Source organism: Agelaius tricolor, unplaced genomic scaffold (genome assembly GCF_023055355.1).
Source record: "Agelaius tricolor isolate 1412-34295 unplaced genomic scaffold, bAgeTri1.0.p SCAF_38, whole genome shotgun sequence".
Lineage (NCBI taxonomy): Eukaryota > Metazoa > Chordata > Aves > Passeriformes > Icteridae > Agelaius > Agelaius tricolor.
The window spans coordinates 2185463-2206254 of NW_027269298.1; the positions used below are offsets into that span (position 1 = coordinate 2185463).

Sequence of the window (20792 nt, forward strand, 5' to 3'; positions counted from 1 at the left end):
CTCAGAGGGGATGCATTGGACCCCTCACGTTCAGGCCCGTTTCTCCTGCACATCCTCCCTCTGGAACACTGCCCTGCAGTGCCCAGCTCTTGTGTCCGGCATGGTGGGAGCTGCAAAGGGACCTGGCTTGGAAACCAGTCAGGAGCAGGCAGGAATGTTTGCTGGGCACACACACAGGGGGCTCAGCACCAGCACAAACCAATGCTGCACATAGAGAGGTTTTTCAGAGGGATCTGGCAGCACATTTTCTCAGAGCTGGGCCGTGCGGGGTTTCCTCACGTGCCATCTGGTAGCCACAGCCAGGAGCACGGATGCCTCCATCCCCTCCACTCACAGGCTCTGCTAGACTGAGCCTGATGAGACAGAGGAAGTATTTTTAGTGGGATGAGAGTCCTGCACGAGGCTCTGTGCTGAGCAAGAGCAGGCAGTGATGCAGCAGCTCCATCATCTCCAAAAAATAAACTTTTATCAACCCTCCATGGGAGCAGCCCCCAAGGCATCACAGCCCCAGGCAACATCCCCCACCAGACCCCTCCTGGGGGCTCCTGGGCATCCCTTATTCCATGAGGCTGGAATCAGGGAACCCAATACTTGGGGCTTTTATTTTTAGCCCAGCAAACTATAAATACAGCCCACGGTAACCCACGGGAATCTGAGCGACTGCTGGGCCCGGGAAGTGACAGCACCAGGGAAGCTGAGGCTGCCAGAGCTGCAGCAGCAGGGCTCCAACAGGCAGGGCTCTGCCCTACTCCAGACACCTGGCCTGGATGGAAACACCTCCAACCACTCATGGGTTGGGCTGCACCAGGCATGGGGCTGCTGCAGGGGGGACAGGGGCTGGCAGGAGGAGTGGGTGCTGCTTGTGGCTGACAGGAAAGGGGAGAGGAGGGATAGGGAAGGTTCACCGGAGGATTTCGACTTTCTTCTTTGCAAATCTGGCCTCTGACTTCATCCCAGTCTGTTAGCTGAAAATTATCAAAAGATTTTTGTGAGTTTTCTAATTTTGGGATTAATGCTGGTGAATGTCCAGGGTTTAGTGTCTCATTTTGGGTCGAGAAATCTGTCCCAAACACTGGGGGGACTCTGGAGCTGTTTGGGAACAGTTCTTTTTCGAAATTCTTTTGTGTTGGGATCAAAGGGTTGGCATTTGCAGGGGCAAAATAATTCGCTGTCTGTCCTGTATTTATTAAAGCAGCTGTCATATTCCACCCTCCCCGTGAAAAACGCCAATCACTTGTTTTTAAAAATTTAATAGTTTAATAGTAATAAAAGGGTTATAAAAATAGTCATACAATTAGAGTAATAATAATTTGGACAATTTGAATTAGGACAATATGAGACAACAAACACAAAGAGTTACGGACGTTCGGGTACCTTTTTCTGGCCAGCACGAGCCCGAAAAAGGACCCACGTTAACAGAGAGTTAACCCTTAAAAACAATAACCCTTAAAAACAATACCGCGGAAGGATACAAGGCTGCAGTTTTCGCCCGCTGTGGTGCCGTGTATGGACCCGGTGGCGGCGGAAGCGGCGTGCCAGGGCAGAGGGATGGCGGCCGTGGCCGCGCAGCGGCTCGGGACCGGGACCGGGCTGCAATAAAGCGGCGGCGGGGGCGGCGGCGGGGGCGGCGGCGGGGGCGGCGGCGGGGGCGGCGGCGGCGGGGGCGGCGGCGGCGGGGGCGGCGGCGGCGGCGGCCGCGGCGGCGGCGGCGGCGGCGGCCGCGGCGGCGGCGGCGGCGGCGGCGGCGGCGGGGGCGGCCGCGGCGGCGGCCGCGGCGGCGGCGGCGGCGGCGGCCGCGGCGGCGGCGGCGGCGGGGGCGGCCGCGGCGGCGGCGGCGGCGGCGCGCCGTGCAAATTGAACTGCGCATGCGTGCGGCTGATCCCGGAAGTGGCGCTGTGGTTGGATGAGCCGGCGCGGAGTGATATCGCTGGTGCGGGGGGGGGGGCGGGGGGGGGGCGGTTGTAGCAACTGTGCATGCGCGGGTGGTGTCACTAGGGAAGCCGTGATAGCGGCGGGGGGGCCGGGGAGGGTGCGGGAGGCGGCGGAGCTGCGGGAACGGGAGGCAGGGCTGCGGGAACGGGAGACGGGGCTGCGGCAACGGGAGACGGGGCCGCGGCCGCGGCAGGGAACGACGGGACGGCCGCGGTTGCAGGAGGCGGCGGAGCCGCGCCATCCAGCGGCTTTGAAGCGGGAGGCTGCGCTGGGGAAGGCGCGGCTCGGCCGGCCATGCAGCGGCAGCGGCAGGAGCGACAAAGCGGCCACGGGCGGCGGCGGGGCGGCCTCGTCAGCGGGAGATGATCCTGGGTGGCGGGAGGAGCGGCGGGGAGGCGGCGGGAGGCTGCCGCGGAGGGGGCACGGCGGGCGGTGGGCCAGTCGGCGGCTGGAGCGCGGCGTGCAGCCGCTGGGAGCTGGGGTGGCGGCTGGCCCGGCGGGCAGGGGCGGCGGCAGGCACGGCAGAGGCAGCAGCCACCGGTGCAGACGCCGCGGCGCCGGCACGGGGCGGCTCGGCGGGCCGGGGCGCCCCGGTCCCAGCGCAAGCGGTGCCGTGCCGGGACCGGGGGATTGCGCCGAAACGCCGGCAGGGACTTGGTCTGCCGTGGGCGTCTGCGCTGCCGCGGGGGCCGTGGGCAGCTCGGGGTGCGCTGCAGGCGCTTGAACGCCAGGGTGGGGGGGCGGCAACGCGCACAGGGGGCGCTGGGGACGCAGCGCGGCCACGCCAGGCGCGCTCGGCACCGCAGATCTGGGAGCCGCAGGGAACTGCAAAGACGCAGCAGCGACCGGACTTGGGCCGCCACCGGCGCCGTGTCGGCAAAGGGGGCGAGGGGAACTGGGGGGCGGCGGGAGGAGCGGCCGCACTCGCGGGTAGCAGGGAGAAAGCGGCCGCTCGGCAGGGGCAGCAGGGGGCGGGGCCGCGGTGACGCCGGTCGGCGGCTCGAAGGGGCGGGATTAAGGGGCGGGGCCGCGAGCTTGGCGAAACCGGGGGCGGGAACCACGGCAGCCGGGACAGCAGGGACCAACGGGATGGGTGGGGCAACGGCTGCGGGCATCCCCCTTGCGGCAAAGAGCTCAACCAGCGCCCTGAGAGCTGGGACCGGCTCCACGGCAGCCAAATCCCGGCGGGAGATACTAATAAAGAGTCTAATTCCCACTGTGTCCCAAGAGTCGTAAAAGGTGCCGTAAAGCGCGGCTGTCGTAAAAGGTGCCGTAAAGCAAAACTGTCGTAAAAGGTGCCGTGAAGTGCGACTGTCGTAAAAGGTGCCGTAAAGCAAGACTGTCGTAAAAGGTGCCGTAAAGTGCGACTGTCGTAAAAGGTGCCGTAAAGCAAAACTGTCGTAAAAGGTGCCGTAAAGTGCGGCTGTCGTAAAAGGTGCCGTAAAGTGCGACTGTCGTAAAAGGTGCCGTAAAGTGCGACTGTCGTAAAAGGTGCCGTAAAGTGCGACTGTCGTAAAAGGTGCCGTAAAGTGCGACTGTCGTAAAAGGTGCCGTAAAGTGCGACTGTCGTAAAAGGTGCCGTAAAGTGCGACTGTCGTAAAAGGTGCCGTAAAGTGCGACTGTCGTAAAAGGTGCCGTGAAGCAAAACTGTCGTAAAAGGTGCCGTAAAGTGCGACTGTCGTAAAAGGTGCCGTAAAGTGCGACTGTCGTAAAAGGTGCCGTAAGGTGCGACTGTCGTAAAAGGTGCCGTAAAGCAAAACTGTCGTAAAAGGTGCCGTAAAGTGCGACTGTCGTAAAAGGTGCCGTAAAGTGCGACTGTCGTAAAAGGTGCCGTAAAGTGCGACTGTCGTAAAAGGTGCCGTAAAGTGCGACTGTCGTAAAAGGTGCCGTAAGGTGCGACTGTCGTAAAAGGTGCCGTAAAGCAAAACTGTCGTAAAAGGTGCCGTAAAGCGCGACTGTCGTAAAAGGTGCCGTAAAGTGCGACTGTCGTAAAAGGTGCCGTAAAGCAAGACTGTCGTAAAAGGTGCCGTAAAGTGCGACTGTCGTAAAAGGTGCCGTAAAGCAAAACTGTCGTAAAAGGTGCCGTAAAGCAAAACTGTCGTAAAAGGTGCCGTAAAGTGCGACTGTCGTAAAAGGTGCCGTAAAGTGCGACTGTCGTAAAAGGTGCCGTAAAGTGCGACTGTCGTAAAAGGTGCCGTGAGGTGCGACTGTCGTAAAAGGTGCCATATAGCAGCATTGGTGTAAAGAGATATTTGGGACACAGTGGGAATTAGACTCTTTATTAGTATCTCCCGCCGGGATTTGGCTGCCGTGGAGCCGGTCCCAGCTCTCAGGGCGCTGGTTGAGCTCTTTGCCGCAAGGGGGATGCCCGCAGCCGTTGCCCCACCCATCCCGTTGGTCCCTGCTGTCCCGGCTGCCGTGGTTCTCGCCCCCGGTTTCGCCAAGCTCGCGGCCCCGCCCCTTAATCCCGCCCCTTCGAGCCGCCGACCGGCGTCACCGCGGCCCCGCCCCCTGCTGCCCCTGCCGAGCGGCCGCTTTCTCCCTGCTACCCGCGAGTGCGGCCGCTCCTCCCGCCGCCCCCCAGTTCCCCTCGCCCCCTTTGCCGACACGGCGCCGGTGGCGGCCCAAGTCCGGTCGCTGCTGCGTCTTTGCAGTTCCCTGCGGCTCCCAGATCTGCGGTGCCGAGCGCGCCTGGCGTGGCCGCGCTGCGTCCCCAGCGCCCCCTGTGCGCGTTGCCGCCCCCCCACCCTGGCGTTCAAGCGCCTGCAGCGCACCCCGAGCTGCCCACGGCCCCCGCGGCAGCGCAGACGCCCACGGCAGACCAAGTCCCTGCCGGCGTTTCGGCGCAATCCCCCGGTCCCGGCACGGCACCGCTTGCGCTGGGACCGGGGCGCCCCGGCCCGCCGAGCCGCCCCGTGCCGGCGCCGCGGCGTCTGCACCGGTGGCTGCTGCCTCTGCCGTGCCTGCCGCCGCCCCTGCCCGCCGGGCCAGCCGCCACCCCAGCTCCCAGCGGCTGCACGCCGCGCTCCAGCCGCCGACTGGCCCACCGCCCGCCGTGCCCCCTCCGCGGCAGCCTCCCGCCGCCTCCCCGCCGCTCCTCCCGCCACCCGGGATCATCTCCCGCTGACGAGGCCGCCCCGCCGCCGCCCGTGGCCGCTTTGCCGCTCCTGCCGCTGCCGCTGCATGGCCGGCCGAGCCGCGCCTTCCCCAGCGCAGCCTCCCGCTTCAAAGCCGCTGGATGGCGCGGCTCCGCCGCCTCCTGCAACCGCGGCCGTCCCGTCGTTCCCGGCCGCGGCCGCAGCCCCGTCTCCCGTTGCCGCAGCCCCGTCTCCTGTTGCCGCAGCTCCGCCGCCTCCCGCAACCCCCCCGGCCCCCCCGCCGCTATCACGGCTTCCCTAGTGACACCACCCGCGCATGCACAGTTGCTACAACCGCCCCCCCCCCCCGCCCCCCCTGCCCCCCCCCCCGCACCAGCGATATCACTCCGCGCCGGCTCATCCAACCACAGCGCCACTTCCGGGATCAGCCGCACGCATGCGCAGTTCTATTTGCACGGCGCGCCGCCGCCGCCGCCGCCGCCGCCGCCGCCGCCGCGGCCGCCCCCGCCGCCGCCGCCCCCGCCGCCGCCGCCGCCGCCGCCGCCGCCCCCGCCGCCGCCGCCGCCGCCGCCGCCGCCGCGCCCGCCGCCGCCGCCGCCGCCGCCGCCGCCGCCGCCGCCCCCGCCGCCGCCCCCGCCGCCGCCGCGGCCGCCGCCGCCGCCGCCGCCCCCGCCCCCGCGGCCGCCGCCGCCGCCCCCGCCCCCGCGGCCGCCGCCGCCGCCCCCGCCGCCGCCGCCGCCCCCGCCACCGCCCCCGCCACTGCTTTATTGCAGCCCGGTCCCGAGCCGCTGCGCGGCCACGGCCCCCATCCCTCTGCCCTGGCACCCTGGCACGCCCCTTCCGCCGCCACCGGGTCCATACACGGCAGCACAGCGGGCGAAAACTGCAGCGCCTCGCATGTATCCTTCCGTGGTATTGTTTTTAACGGTTATTGTTTGGAGAAAAGGTGCGCTGCCCCACAGACAACACCACTGTCTTGGCCAACTGCCTGCGCCACTCTGATCCCAAGGACTTGACTCTGTCCTACCACCTGCAGCTCACCCACCTGCCCAGTAAGTCCCCAAGCCCATGATGTGGGCCATCAGCCACCCTGGGCTCCCCAAGCTCTTGGCAGGACTCTGGAGCAACTGCCAGGAGTGTTGAGGTGTTGCTTGTGCCCTTCAGAAAAGGGACATTAATGAGAGCTCTTGCAGTCACCTTCCTGTGGGCAGATGCACATTGCACCAGATGCACACTGCCCACCATGCAATGGCAGCAGTGGCTGAGGGATTATCCAATGGCACTGCCTTGGCCTCAAAGCAACTGGCTCAACAAACTCCCAAGAGCGAGCCCAGAATCCAAACCAGCTGGAAACACACCAGAACATGGGAGAAGCTGCATTCCCAAATCTCTCCGTGTGTGGGAGTGCACTCTTTCCAGGTTGGTGGCCATGTGGGAAATAAAAGAAGTGCCTGAGGAGATGCTGGGAGAAGCAGCAGTCCAGTGCTCCTGGAGTCCCTAAGGCAGGTTCTGCCCTTCTGCTTGTCCAGAGGGAGTGAAAATACTGAGCCATGCCTTCAGCACTGAGCCGTGCTGGTCATTTTGGAAATAAAGCCAGCAGGAAAATACACTTTCTGGCAGTGAATAATTCCCTTCCTGGGGTGTAGTGCTTGTTGTCTTCATTACCTGATGCACTTCTCAGGTCTGTTTTGACTTCCCCAGCTAGCAGGTAACAAGGACTGAAGGCAGCTGGCAGAGGGGCAGAGCTTCAGGTGCACAGAAGTTGGCCACTGCCAGCTGCATTGCTCCCACCACAAAGAAAACCCCCAAAATTAAAGAGCTACAGCTGCATTGCTCCCACCAAAAGAAAGCCCCAAAAAATTCAAGAGCTACTGGCCTTTTCTAGATCTTGTGCATTCCCCAGTGTGTTCTGAGCACACCTGAAGGCCAAGCTTTCTTTTTTAAAAGGAGTTAAGACCTCCTCTCCTCCACTGAGGAGGCCCTTTGGGCTGTTACAGTTGCTTTTAAAGCTGTTACTTGTAACAACAGTGGTAAACCCAACAAATTATAATTGCAAGTGCAACAGTTTCAAATCACAGGTTCAAAGGAATGAGGTTTTTTCAAAATTGAGCCCTGGCCCCTCAGCCAAAACGCCAATTTGTCAAAATAAAGTTCAACCCCCAGAGTGAACAGAAAGTATGAACTCCCCCACAGTCAGGCCCATCCCTCTTTCTCCAGGAAGGTGCTGGCATTTTGAGGAAGGAGGACAGGACAAGCCCTGCCTTGGGGCAGAGACGTTTGAGCATCAGTATTTTATTGCAAAGACTAATTACATTGCTGTGTACAAGTCACACCGGGCAGTGTGCTCCTTCATTGAAGTGGTACAAAATACACAGGGTACAGCCAGTCCCCCCGGTGGCACCGGCGGGAGGGGAGGGGACAGTCCCAGGGTGGGCAGGCACGGAGCAGAGGGAACACCCTCCCAGGGGTGCTGGTGCCCAGGGGCAGGGGCTTTGGGCAGGGGGGAGGCAGGAGGCTGCCCCTGCGTCAGGGAGCCAGGAGCTCCCATCATCTGCATCATGGGCAGCGCTGCCTGAGGGGCCGCGGGGCTGGAGGAGCTCTGTGCCAGCCACTCTCACACCCAAGCAGCCTCTTCCTCACCAGCCCCAGCCCCTGGAGTGTGGTCCCTTTCCTGGAGCAGGGAAAGGCACCACAACCACCTGGGAATACTGACGGATGGGAAACGGAAAAGATCTGGTGGAATGACGCGCTTAAAAAACAGAGATGGAGGCAGGAGCAACAAAAGGTCCCCCTTTGGTTAGTGTTTCCTACAATGATTAAAAGAAGCATCTCTGCCCCTGCTTGAGCAATTAGTGGTAGAGAATTTGGGAGGGGGGGGCTGGCAGGGTCTGCACCCCATGAGCACAGCAGAGCAATGCTGCTGCTGCTGCTGCTGCCAGCATCCCTCCCAGCAGCCTTAAATACCAGGGGGGCACAGGACAGGGACTGGGCTGCAGGGCAGGGGGAGGCTGGATTAGTAAAATGTACAAGTTTACCTCTTCTATTTACAACCAATAAATACTGAAAAAAAAAATCAGTAAACTTTTTTGTTTTATACAAAAAAAAAAAAAAGTCTCATTGCTGCTTCTCCCATGGTCAGTGTTTGAAAAAGTCCGGTTAAAGCCCAAGGTGAGTGGCACTTTCTGTGGGTCAGGCAGTGGCAGCTGGGGCACCTGGAGCACCTGAGCTCTCTGGCCCCTCTGTGCCCACACAGACCCAAAGTCTTTATTTACACAGCTTCAGACAGAACTTTGCTCTCCTCCTCCTCAGGCTGGCAGCGCTGGGGGCATGGCCCAAAGCTCCCCCTTGGCAGAAGAGACACTGGCATTTGATCTTTGGTGCAAGTTTGAACTGGCCCAGTCCAGCTGGAGGATGTGCTGGATCGGGAGAGGAGCGAGACCACTCAGGCTTCCAGCTGGGGAGAGCACGAGGCACCCACTCCATCATGGCACAGCCACAGGCTCCTCCACGGGGCTCAGCACTGTGCAGGGCTGCATCCTTCCAGCTCATCTCCCAGCCCAGGGCATCCGTGGCTTCTCCCAAGGGAAGGACAAGGACAGGCAGAGCTGAGCGGTGGTGGAAACGCCAGTGATCCCAGGGAGGACAGACGTGGAGGTAACACTGGGAAAGCTGGGAAGGAGGCTTGGCAGCCCCTTCCAGGGTGATGGTGGCTCCTGCTCTGCTTTGTCACACAGCCCCTCTGCAAGTCACTGCTCCTCGGCTCGCTCAGACACAAGGCACCTACGGCAGAGGCGGGCTCCAGCTCTGGGCTGGCCGGGCTGGCCGAGTGTCGCACCGTGGAAGGTTAAAAAAACAAAACAAAACAAAAAAATAGACAAATCCCCCCACTGCTGCCTTCCTGTGTAGAAAAAAAGACCTGATTGGAACGGGGGCTTGTGCAGAGAGAGGCAGAGGCCGACACCAGTTGCCCAACTCTCAGCTCTGGGTGCGGAAGGAGGTGCACGGCTGTCGCCCGTGGGTGAGGGTCACTCCTCTGCCCTGCAGGGTGGCACAAGGAGTGGCCACAGCCAAGCCCGGAGCAGCTGCCCCCAAGGCCCCGTCGGTGATGGGTGGCAGTGGGGCTGAGGCTAGAAGATGCCCTTGGCGATCTTCAGGCCTTTCTGCTTCATCCTGGGCAGGGTGGAGCTGGAGCCGTGCTTGATTTTCACCCCCTTGGAGAAACCCCGCTTCTTGAGCACAAAGTCATAGTTGGCAGCAGAGTTCATGGCGTAGAAGACGTTGGCATTGTCGGGGATCTTCAGCTCTGGAAGTGAACAAGGATGAGCGTCAGTCAGGTGCCCTTTCCTTGAAAAGGACCAGAGTGGGGCTAAGGTTTGTCCCCAGGTGCTGGGATGCCTCTTGCTGTCACCTCTCATCCCAGCTCCAGCCTGGTGCTGCCCAGGAAAGCCCCCGCACCCCAGCACACACACACACCTCTCTCCTCCGAGATGATCTGGACAAGCTCATAGTCTTCAGGCCGGTCCCCATCCAGGTTGTGTTTGGCCATGGCCTTGCGAATAACCACGGGAGTCTTGTCCTGGCTTGTCACCTGTGAGCACAGAGTGCTGTGAGCTCAGAACACTGCTAAAGCCTCCCAAAATGCGCCATGCCCATATCCAACCAGCACAAGCCACCCACCCCTCCCTGGGGATGTTACTAACCAGGATGCTCTTGTACATGTTGCCGTTGTCCACAGCCAGGCTGACTCGGATGATGCAACAGTCGTCGACCTGCTGGTTGTAGAGGGGCAGCGAGAGTGAGGAGTAGCTGGAGATGCCGGAGACCGAGCGCTTGTGAGTGCGGGAGGCCGTCACCGGCGTGGAGGAGACGGAAGAGGAGGAGGCACTGCTGGAGCCTGAGCCGATGCCTGACGTGTCCAGGGAAGAGAGGGAGGTGGATTCCCAGAACTGGAGGGCAGGGAGGAGAGGGGATGCGGAGGACACAGTGGGTTTAGCTTCTCCATCGGCCACAGACGGGGCGTACCAGCGCTGGGGGAGGGAGGCCAGAGGGATCTCACTGACCTGTGACAACGGGGGACCGACACAGCTACAGCCACTGGAGGCACCAGAGCCTTGCCGTGCTGCCGGAGCAGCCCCCGGGCCCCCCGCCTGCTCCCCCCAGCCCCAGCGCCAGGGCAGAGGTGGGACAGTCCCCACACCATGGCCACAGCAGCCCTGGGACCCCTGGACCCTGCGAGCTGCCACGTACCTTCTTCTCCTGGCAGTCGGGGGACTCAGGGATGAAGCTGATGTTGATCTCCTCCACGTCAGAGCTGCTGGAGCCAGCAGAGGTGACACTCACTGAGTCAGTGGCATCCCCACTGCACAGGTACTGCCCACACTTGAGCTGGTCGAAGGATTTCGAGTGGGAGCTGCCGCTGGCACAGGGCTCTGTGCTTGGTGGCTGCCGGCTGCCAGGAGAGAGGTGGGGCAGGTGAGAAGGGGGCAGGGTGAGGGTGCATTTGGCTGGCAGGACAGTGGCCATGCCTGCCTGGTCCCCTGCAATGTCCAGCCAGAGATGCCCCACGCTGGCCCCCACCTCCCACCGGGGACTCACTCGCTCCATCTCTTGATGATGCCCGTGTTTTTCTTGGCCTTCAACGTGTTGCTGGCTGACTCTGACAGTGGCTCAATCTCACACGACAGCCCATAGCTGAGAAGGGAGAGAGGAGGGTTTGAGATCCCTGTGCTGCCACCAAGTGTGAGGGAGGCAGAGCAGAGAAGGGAGCAGGGGGCAGCTGCTGCTGTCAGAGGAAATGAGTGGTGGGACCTCCCTCTCACTCACCTCTCAGCCTCGCTGAGCCGCTCCAGGCTGTGGAACCACTCCACAAACTGATCCTCCTGTGTGAAGCTGTAGTTGTTGCAGGCTGACTGGAGCAGCTTGATCTGTGCGATGACTTCAAACTCCTGCAGCAAATGGAAACCATGAGACCAGAATTCCCTCCCCCAAAAGTGAAGGACACAAAGGAATAAAGGAGAGGGATCAAGCCCAAAGTGACTGGCAGAGCCTGGGATTGCAGCAGACCAGCCCTGCTGTGCAGCTGCCAGGGCAAAGCTCTCACCTTCCTTCTCTTCTCAAAGTTGATCAGCCCACCCTGGAAAAGAAAGAGATGAAGGTCAGGATGGAGCAGGCAGAAGAATATTGCTCCCTCCCGCGTCTATCTCTGTCTTGCTGCCACTGCAGTGTGAGTAACCCTGCTGAGAAAAAGTAGCCCATTTCCTTGGGAGAGAGGTGGATGGGCAGAGTTGGATATGGGGTGTGGGATACAGGATGTGCAGTGTGGGATACAGGATGTAGTGTGGGATACAGGACACAGCCTTCCTTTTATCAGCCCAGGCTCTGGGAGGAAAGGGAGGACAGGGAGGAGGTACATACATCCAGGAAATCCTTCATGGCCGTGTCCAGCATCACCAGGTCTGTCAGGAAGGTGCCAAGGTAGGGAATGGTGCCCTGCATCACACCCTGTGGGGACAGAGGGGTCAGCAGAGCTGGGAGCAGCCTGGGCAGCTGCTGGGGAGGGGCACAGGGACAGCCCTGCCACACTCACCATCTCTCGCTGCTGCTGCTGCCGCTTCTGAGCCCTCTTTGGGTTGATCTCCAAGGTGGCAAATTTGGATGTGCCCTCCTGGATGGTGGGGAGAGGAGGGATCAGCACAGGTGGGAAATGGCACTAATACCTATTAGCTAAAATTCACACCCATTTTCATTTATATAACTTTCATTGTAGGAAAGAGGAGGGAATCAAAGCTTTTTCATGGCTCACAGAGAGGAAAGCCTTGGTGGATAGGAACTGCTGCTCTCATTTCTGTATAAATGCCTCCCTAACGGGACGTTTTGTTCCCTTTTGCATTTTGTTTCCTCTCAGTCCCTAAACCAGAGCTAGGCTGGGATCTGTGGAGAAGCTCCACATGGAATAAAGGCGTTTTTGCTGTAGCCTTTCACCATCTCCACCACCCCACCTGGAATCAAGAGGACTTTGCACTGGACTGTTAACATGCAGCTGCCTCTGGGGACAAGCTGTCACCTGGTGTTCTGGATCCCATCCCAGTGCTTATCTGTTCCCTGAATTGATTTGCCAGCTCCAAGTAGTAAGTTTTGGGCAGAGAAACAGAAATTCCAGCCTTGGTCTGAAACCCCTGCCTGCTCCCCAGACTCAGCACACCCTGCCTGCACCCATGCCTGGGACTCCAGCAGCTCTGCCAGGGCCTTATCCCTGTGGCTGGAGCACCATGGAAAGCTGAGCTGCCTGCCAGGAACAGGGCAATGAGGGTCCTCCTTCCCCCTACCTTGATGAGAAGCTCCCGGCTCAGCGAGTGGTTGTTCTCGTCGGAGAAGATCTCGGAGAGCTCATGGAATGTGCGGAAGCTCTCCCTGCACAGGGGGGACAAGGGGAAAAGTCAGCAATTCTGCCATGGTGGGGTTTCCTCCTTGGGCTCTCTTCTGCTCACCCCAATGACCCCAGTCATGCTCAGCTCCAGCTGGGCCTTGCTGTTTGGGAGGCATTCCAAGGTGTTTCACACGCAAGGGTGAGGTGCTTTTATTTCCTCACCTTCCTTAGGTCCCTGACACCTTACACTGGCCCCTGGGTTTTGGGCACACTCCAGGAGGCAATGCTGGAGCTCAGGTGATCCCATGGACACATCCAAGTGCCACAGCATATTATTCCCCTTGGAAGCAGCCCTGCAGGAGCTCCTTACCTCAGGACCTCATCCCAGGTTTTCTTGAGCCGGTGCACAGCGTTGCACTGCAGGGCTGAGAGGATGGCTCTGAGGGAGGAGAAGTTCTTCAGGATCCGGCACTCCTGAGGGCAGACAAGGACATAACAGGATTGGGGTTAAAAAAAGCTAAAAAGCTGGAGGATCTGCTGGTATTCCAGCAGGACAAAAGCTCATCCCTTTTGGGTGGAGGTGGGAGGGGAGCTGTCCTACCCGAGCCACTTCGATCCACCGCTCCACCACCTTGGCCCTCTGCTGTGGCTTCAGGGACCTGTCCCCAAGACAAGTGGCAATGACACAGTTGGCCACACTGTTGAACTGGGAGACTGTGGCACGGATGGTGGGGGCCAGGTGCTCTTTGCCCTTCTTGTCCCTCTGGGACCAGATGCAGCCCAGGCAGTGGTAAGGCACCACTTTCTTGAACAGCTCCTGGAAGATAAAGGGATGGAGAAGGGCTCCTTGGTGTTCTCTGAGGAGAGAACAGGCAAGAAGGAAAAAGGGATGGGAAGAGCCAGGCCTGTGCCCAGAGCACCACTGAGCCAGCTGGTGGGTGACTACTCACAGCATCCATCAGTGTGAACTGTTCTGCCACCATCTCTGGGGAGAAGGAGAGGAAATCTGGCTTCCCATCACTGACCCCGTTCTCTTCCACCAGCTGGAAGGTGCAGCTGCTGTGGTCCACAGCTACAGGAGACAAGGGTGAGGCTGAGCACTGCAGTGCCCACACCAACCCACACCAACCCCCTGCAGACACGCTCATCCCATCTAGCTTTGCACCTCCAGCAACAAGGCTCAGATAAAAGGATAGTCATTTTAAACCTGAGTGCAAGTGTCTACAGAGGATTAAAGGCAGATTAGCTAATCCACTTAGAAATCCCACTCCTGCTGCAGTTGGATTGGCTTCCCAGTGAACCCCCATGTAGAGTTCACAGGTGTTCATCCATGTGGCTCAAGTTTTGGAGGCCCTCAATGCCAACCAGCAGCATTCCCTCCACCTGCAGCCCCAAATGAGCCCTGCAAGCCAGGGGAGGACCCCACCTTCTGCCTCGGCCTCGCTCTGCTCCTGCTGCTGGAACTGGGCCAGCAGGATGCGGGCTCGGCGCTCCAGGTCGGAGCCGGGGATGTTGTGGCGCACGTAGGAGATGAGCTGCTTCAGGCAGGCAAAGTCGGGGGGCTTGCGGAAATCCTCCGAGTACTGGTCCAGCCAGGCCCCCAGGATGGAGGAGATGGTGCTGCAGGAAGGGGGAAAACACAGGCAAAGGGAATCAGGTGGCAGGATAAACCTGTGTGCACGCCCACAAGCCTGGGAGCAGCGCTGGGATGACAGATCCCTCCCAAAGAGCTGCCAGCAGAGCCACCACAGCACAGGCAGACTTACTTCTTCAGCTCCATCCTCTCGTCCACAGTGTGCCTGGCATGGTCCCCATTCGCCTGCACGTGGAGTTTGCCATACCTGGGGGGGCAGAGGGGAGGCAGTGAGCACCCTGCACTCTGCTGCCTCTCAGAGCAGCCTCTTCTCCCTCCACATCACCCCCAGCTCTGCCACGGGCTCAGGATGAACCTGCTGGGCAGTGTCCTGCTCTCCTCCCTCTGCCACAACCTCCCCATTACTGGAAGGGAAGCAGCCAGCACTGGCCACCTCACTGGAAGAGCTCCAGCTTTCCAGAAAGTTGTGTCCTCCCTGCCCTGTCCCAAAACCCTCACGCTGACGGAGCTGGGAGAAGCCACCAAACCCCCAAGGCATCACAGCAGAAGATGCTGGGGCTTTCCTGGCCACCCCCAGCTGTGTTTTGGGGCTCAGGGCAGCCTCACCTGTTCAACAGCAGGTCCAGCACTTGCTTGGTGGTGGCGAAGGCCCGGTAGGTGCACAGGAAGATGGTGACATAGGTGGAGTCATTGCCCTTGAAGGCTGAGACCAGGTACTCCACCAGCTTCTCCAAGGTCCCGGCTTTTATCGTCCGCACCTTGCACGTCTCGTAGAGGTTTAAGGCTGACTCATTCTCAAACTGCCAGGACAGGAGCAGAGGTCAGTGGGCTGGGTGAGGACAGACACCATCAAGGGCAAAGTGTTCCCAGCAGCTTCACAAGGTCAGGTCTAGGCTGGGATCCCCACAGGGATCTTCCTCTCCTGGGAAAGGAAGGCTGAGTCTCCTCAGACTGCAAACGCCAGCAACCCAGCTGAGAGGACCTGAGCACTTGGGAAACCCCAGGAAAGGCCTCAGAGTTGCCAAATTCCAGATACAAATCAGAGTTGCCCTAGTTTTTCAAAATGGGGCTGCAGATTGTTTCACCTGTACCCCTTCCCATGCATCAGAGGGCAACAGGTGCTCCCACTCCCTGCTCCCAAACCAGCACATGATTCCCACGGCAGGGAAACATCTGAATCCTCCCCTGAGGCAGGAGGAGCCCCCAGCTTACCCCCAGCCAGCGCTGCCCTTTGTTGGCCGTGTGGTGGAGCTGCACTTTCCGGAGGGATATGCTGTAGATCACACCATCCTCCAGCTCTTCTCCGATCTCCTGTGTGGAGCTCTGCATGGAAAAACAAGATACACCATGAGATAAGGACAGCAAAGCGTGGCAGAGACGCTTTTGTGGCTCCTGTGAGGGATCTCAGCAAGCCAAAGGCAGCAGCTGGCTGGCAGGGACTCTCCCTCACCTGCTCAGAAATGCAAACCAGGTGACACCAGTGTGTCTGGCTGGCTGAGCCTGCCCACGGGGGAGCCAGGACTTTGGGAAGCTGCTCTTGGTCTGTCCCACATCCCCTGGCTCCATGTCTCAGCCCTTCAGCAAAGCCAGGCTGTTCCAGTGCAAGGTGGGACCCCTCACAAGGCAGGGAAGGGGACAGTGACAGCACAGCTCAGTGCCCAGCCCTGGCTGCTCCCCTCCCCAAGCCTCTGCCTCTCCTGTGAGGTGACACTGGCTGCTGATCTGAGCAGAGTCTCAGTGATCTGAACCAGCCACCCTGGTGCACTTCCCTAATAAATAATAATAAAAATAATCACTGTCAAACCAAGCTGCCCATGGCACAAGTCAGAAATCCAAAGCTCAAAGCTGGGGGAAATCCCAGAGATCTGCACCAGGGTGAGATCAGGCACAGCCAGGACCAGTTTGGACACAGGGTTCAGGCACCTCTGGGTGACAGGCACCCAGAGATGAGGCTCCCATTTCTGCTCTGCAGGATGGAGAGCACCAAAAATGTGGTGAGGAAAGGGGTGATGCTTCTCAGGGCAGGTTCCCAGGCACAGGCCTCCCCCAGCACCACACACCAGCACGGGCTCAGCAGCAGCTCCAGCCCCACAAGGACAATTTGGTTCCCTCCTCCTCCTCCTCCTCCTCCTCCTCCCTAACCACGCTCTGCTGAGTCAGTGCCTCCCTTAAGAAGATTTATCCAGATCCTTTTAAACACTGCAGGGATCTCCCCCACCCTCCAACCCCCTCACCAAATGGCAGGACATGGACGAACTCACACCAAAACCCACAGCTCAGCAGAAGGAAAAAATGCCTGAAAGCAGTAAGCTGTTGGAGGGGGAGGTGACCATCACTGGGACACAGGGCTGTGGGGACAAACCTCTCCTGCCAGAGCCAGCCCTCAGCTTGCCCTGCAAGTGCCCCTCAAAGAGCCCTGAGCATTGACAACAACACTCTCAGGAAGAACTGCCATGAAAGGATTTAGGATGGAGCCCCAGAAGTGATGCTGCTCCCTGCAAAAAATGCTCTCCAAACTGCCCTGTGAACATGGGGACAGCCACACCCAGGCTCAGAAGAGGCTGCACACCTCAGGGACCACAGGACCCTGAGCTGATGGATCCCACGTGCACCCAAACACTCCTCCTTTATCAGCCCCACCACAGCAGTGCCCACTGCTCTGCTCTCACACCCTGCTCAAGCCAGGGCTGTTCCTCACAAGGAATCAAGGCGGGGAAGCACAGCCAGCCCAGAGACTGAGGGGAAGCTTGAAAAAGCCTCTCATTCATGGCTGTAATGAATGAGGGCAGAGAATCCCCCTGGGCAGGGTTGCTGACTTTTTCACTTTCCGCTGAACCTGCTTTTCTCACTTCATGCCAGGCTATGGAGAGGTTTGGTTTGCTGAAGTTCAAGGAACTGTGAGGTTCTGCTGTGAACATCAGGAACCTTTCCCAGGGTTCAATGGCTTCCAGAGCAACCCTGAGAGCACCCACATGAGGCAGCAGACACCAAACATCCTTCCTGGCACCTGTGTCTGTCCCTCTCTTATTCTGTGCTCTGGGATAAATTATGGCACAAATTTGTGTTCAAGTACACTGCCCTGGGGACTGGCACAACCTTGGCACAGCTAAAGCTTTGTGCCCACTCTGGATCAAACATCTACACTGACAGCACCTAACCAAGTTGGCCAAGTTGTCTTTCTTCTTTAGATGCTGTTTCCCACAAAAACAAAATACCAACAAAAACCCAAACAAACAACAACAACAACAACAAAAAAATAAAGCCATGGAAATGCTTCCCAATTTGTCCTCAGCTCTTTCCCAGCCTTCATCACCCAACCTGCATGTCAGCCCTACCCCTGTGTACCTCCCACTTAAGCTCTGGGTCCAGCAGGACCAGAGTCCTGTACAATCTAACTCAGAAAAGAGATTTGCCCAGGCAGTTGTAAACCCCAGATGAAAATATCAAGAAAAATTAGATGCTTGCTGACATGCAATTAAATTCATAAATTAAATCATATGGGAGGAAAAAACCATCTCAGGATCAACCCATGAATCATTGGCAACCGCTGTGCAACTACAGTGGAAATTATTGCCACAACTGTGCAGGGTTTTCACTCTGCATTTCATGTCACGTGCAGGGGATACACCCCACTCTGATGTGCAGAAAAGCAAATTTCATTTCCTTCCCATATCCAAGACTGTCAGATTCATTCATTTTTTGCCTTGCTGACTTGCGTGATATCCCCCAAAGTTCCCCCTTTGCAAACCACACGCGGAGGCCACGGCTTCCCAGCGGTCTGCAGGCTGCTGCCAAGAGCCAGGAGAGCTGCTACACTGGGACATTCTAAAATTTGGTTATTTATATTCCGTGTGAGCTTCCTCTTTGCTACGGCTGCTCCTGTGAGATGCTGATTGCGCATTCCGCGCACATCGGTTAAAAACCAACCCAAAGCAAAAAAGCAGCAGCAGGATGGAGCCAGAGGAGGCTCATTCCAGCACCTGCACCAAGCACACGTTTCTCCCCTTGCAGGTGAGCTGGGAGCAGGGCAGGGACAGACTCAAAACCTTGACCTGTGCCTTATGTTTGTGCTGGCCAGGCAGAATCCTGCACTCACACCAGCGAGTCAGCCAAAGCTGAATGCCTTCAAAATGGTCTCTAAAGAGACAGATGAGTGCTTTCCTTTACTTAGATTATTGGAAATAACACTGTTTCAAAAGATGCAGAGCAGACAGGGCCTTGGAGGCAGCAATCACTGAATATTGCAACAGTCACTGCTGCCTGCCCTGCACATCTGCTGGGATTTTCTGCCCCTCAGAAGGGAATATGAGTCAGGCTCAGCCAGCACACAAACCCTCCTCCACCTCAGCCTGAGGGTGAGACACAGGTGAACAGCCCCTTCTATTGGCACAAGGGATGAATCCAACAGGCTCAGGCAGTGCTTTAAACATCTGCAACAAGATTTGATGGTTATGGCATCTGCACCTTCCACCAAATTCATACAGGTGGGACTCGGCAGCCCAGAAAGTGAGGTCCAACCATTTCAAGATGGGCATCAAGAAAAGGGAATACACAAAAAAAATGAAGTTTTCTTTGGTTTCTCCAGAGTTCAGTGTGCAATCCTGGTCCTCTCCACACACCAGGAGAAAGGCTGGAGCACAAGGGGCACAAGGAAAAGCCACATGTTTAACTCTCCCCAGTTGTGCAGAGCAGAGGCTTTTGCAGAAGCAGTGAGTGAACTCTGCAGGAGTTCATCCCCTGAAATATGAAACGGGAGCCTGCACCAGATGGCTGCCCTGGGCCTGGGGACTGCCTCTTCCAATTGCAGCCAGCCCTGGAGCTCCCACTGATGGTTCAAAGCTTTTGTGACTACACCAGGGAGGAATTCCTGCTCCGTGCAATAAACTCTTCTGTTCTCTGCTGAATGTTCTTGTACTCGGCGTGGTGTCAAACCCCACGTCTTCACACAGAGGATTAATAAGGAGCTCTAAGATGCAGCCAAGGTTTGTGAGCCTGGAGGAAGGGTGTGAGGGACCCTGAGAGCCGGGCAGAGAGCAGCAGCAGCAGCAGCAGGGACTCTGCCTTCGGCTCTTCCCGACAGATGAAAGGAGGGGAAAATGCAAAAACCAAACAGCAAAGCAAAACATTGGCTCAGGCTCTGCATTTTGGAAAGTGTTTGAGCTCGGTCACAAAGGTGGTTTTAGTTAGACAGGAGCAAAGTGCAGGATTAAGTGTGAGCACGGCTGCATCCCCACACTTACACACAGACAATTACCCAACAATTACCAGGTCTTAAGAGCTCTGGTCCCACGTGCCCCAGGTTAGTGCACTGGCCTCCAAAGGCACAAAAATAATGAACTGTTAGTGGAAAAAGGTATTAATTTCAGCACATGTGGAGGAGGCACAACTGCTTAAAGTGCTTTTGCTGATGCTCTCTGGACCACAGCTGGTTTAACAATCAAGATATTTGTGTTACTCTGCTCCCCTTTCTGTTGAGTTACACAAAATGCCTGTTCTACAGACAGGTACAGAGCAGCACTGAGGGTATCTCTGCTGAATTCAAAGGGGCTGCTGCTACCAGCCACAAGAGAGGAGCAGGCACTAACCCTGCCCCTGGGAAGGCAGGAATGTGTGCCTGTTGGGAATTAACAGAGACAAGAAAAGGCAGAGCTGAGCCTCAGAGACGTCACCAGGGGTTTCCCATTGAAGCTCCGTGCTTGCACAAGCTCAAAAGCACCCGATGAAAGGTGGTAAAGCCAGGAACAGCAAGTGGGGGTTTGGTCTTTACAATCCCCAGCCCTTTCTCAGAATAATCCCTTCCCACTAGCAACGGGAAACGGGCCTTTCCAGAAACAGAGGAAACCAGCTCCAGCTCGGCCCATGTCCAACACCAACCCCCAGCTCACTTTCATTTCACCCCCAGGAGCAAACCCTGAACCCCTGCAAGCAACAGCAGCGACTCTGGGACCTCTTATGCAAAGCTGAGTGTATGACATTATGTAAAAGGAAATAGGAAAAAAGTCAGCCCCGGGTAGTGAAAGGAAAACAAGCTCAGTTCTGTGAACCGAAGATAAAGACCACAAAAGCAGAAGCACCCTCAGTCCTACACGTCCAAAATAAGCACACACAGCACAACACTCTTCCCCCCATGGGGACTTCCAGGCAAAAAGCCCTGCGGTGGCTCTTCCCCCACAGCTCTGCCTGGAGGGATCATCCACTCCTGGCACTCACTGTTTCCTTCCCCTGGCTGTGCTCAGGAAGGCTCCAAGGACTACCCCAAGTGCTGAGGAAGCTGACAAACATCCCCTGTTTTAGGGGAAGGAAAGGTGCCCACGCTGGTGACTCACAGCATGTCCCATGGAGCAGCAGCCCCACTGAGGGCAGGAGCACTTTTGCTCCAAAACATCATCCCAGCCATGGGTGTTAAACTGTTAATTCCCAGCCATGGCCATGGTGGCACTGGGGTGGTTCTCTCCAGCTGGGCAAGTTCATCTCCCACTGTCTCCTTTCCCCCTGCTGATGGAGCTCAGTCCCCTGCCACAGCTGGGTGTACCCAGCCCCTGCTCCCCATGCAGAGATGTCCAGCAGAAAGACACAATTCCTTTGGGTTTTCAACACTCTCTGCCTTCCTTCCTGCCTGCTCCGAGCTGCCTCAAACCAGGACTGATTCCAGCAGCCCATAAAAACACAGCAACAAAAGGGGAAACAGGAAAAGAACAGAAAAGGGGCCAGAAGCTGAACTCAAACCCACCATGAAAAAGGGGTGGTTTTGCCAGGACACCAGGCCAGTGGCAACAGCTGAGGGCCTGTTCTCTCCCCAGCA

At 58.2% G+C, this 20792-nt stretch overlaps 1 protein-coding gene and 1 long non-coding RNA gene across 6 annotated transcripts in view; one reads left to right on the forward strand and one right to left on the reverse strand.

The window, feature by feature from the left end:
• Window positions 1–7306: 7306 nt before the first annotated feature.
• The window catches only part of RALGDS (ral guanine nucleotide dissociation stimulator), a 56504-nt gene continuing 43018 nt past the window's right edge, over window positions 7307–20792 (reverse strand). For 3 of the 5 annotated variants that reach the window (XM_071454408.1, XM_071454406.1, XM_071454409.1), the window contains exons 2-18: window positions 15203–15313; window positions 14597–14790; window positions 14163–14237; window positions 13823–14016; window positions 13347–13468; window positions 12998–13213; window positions 12767–12870; window positions 12356–12440; window positions 11617–11694; window positions 11445–11531; window positions 11131–11163; window positions 10854–10975; window positions 10626–10721; window positions 10278–10479; window positions 9731–10090; window positions 9504–9618; window positions 7307–9333 (exon numbers count right to left, since the gene is read on the reverse strand). In XM_071454408.1, coding sequence (XP_071310509.1) covers window positions 9158–9333; window positions 9504–9618; window positions 9731–10090; window positions 10278–10479; window positions 10626–10721; window positions 10854–10975; window positions 11131–11163; window positions 11445–11531; window positions 11617–11694; window positions 12356–12440; window positions 12767–12870; window positions 12998–13213; window positions 13347–13468; window positions 13823–14016; window positions 14163–14237; window positions 14597–14790; window positions 15203–15313 — 2370 coding nt within the window. In that variant the 3' untranslated portion in view covers window positions 7307–9157. The remainder of the gene's footprint in view (window positions 9334–9503; window positions 9619–9730; window positions 10091–10277; window positions 10480–10625; window positions 10722–10853; window positions 10976–11130; window positions 11164–11444; window positions 11532–11616; window positions 11695–12355; window positions 12441–12766; window positions 12871–12997; window positions 13214–13346; window positions 13469–13822; window positions 14017–14162; window positions 14238–14596; window positions 14791–15202; window positions 15314–20792) is intronic. The other 2 variants (XM_071454404.1, XM_071454407.1) reach the window with 2 other exon arrangements.
• LOC139603455 (uncharacterized) lies at window positions 10971–18894 on the forward strand. The gene is made up of 2 exons (XR_011683681.1): window positions 10971–11253; window positions 11935–18894. It is a non-coding gene; the product is annotated as an uncharacterized lncRNA (long non-coding RNA).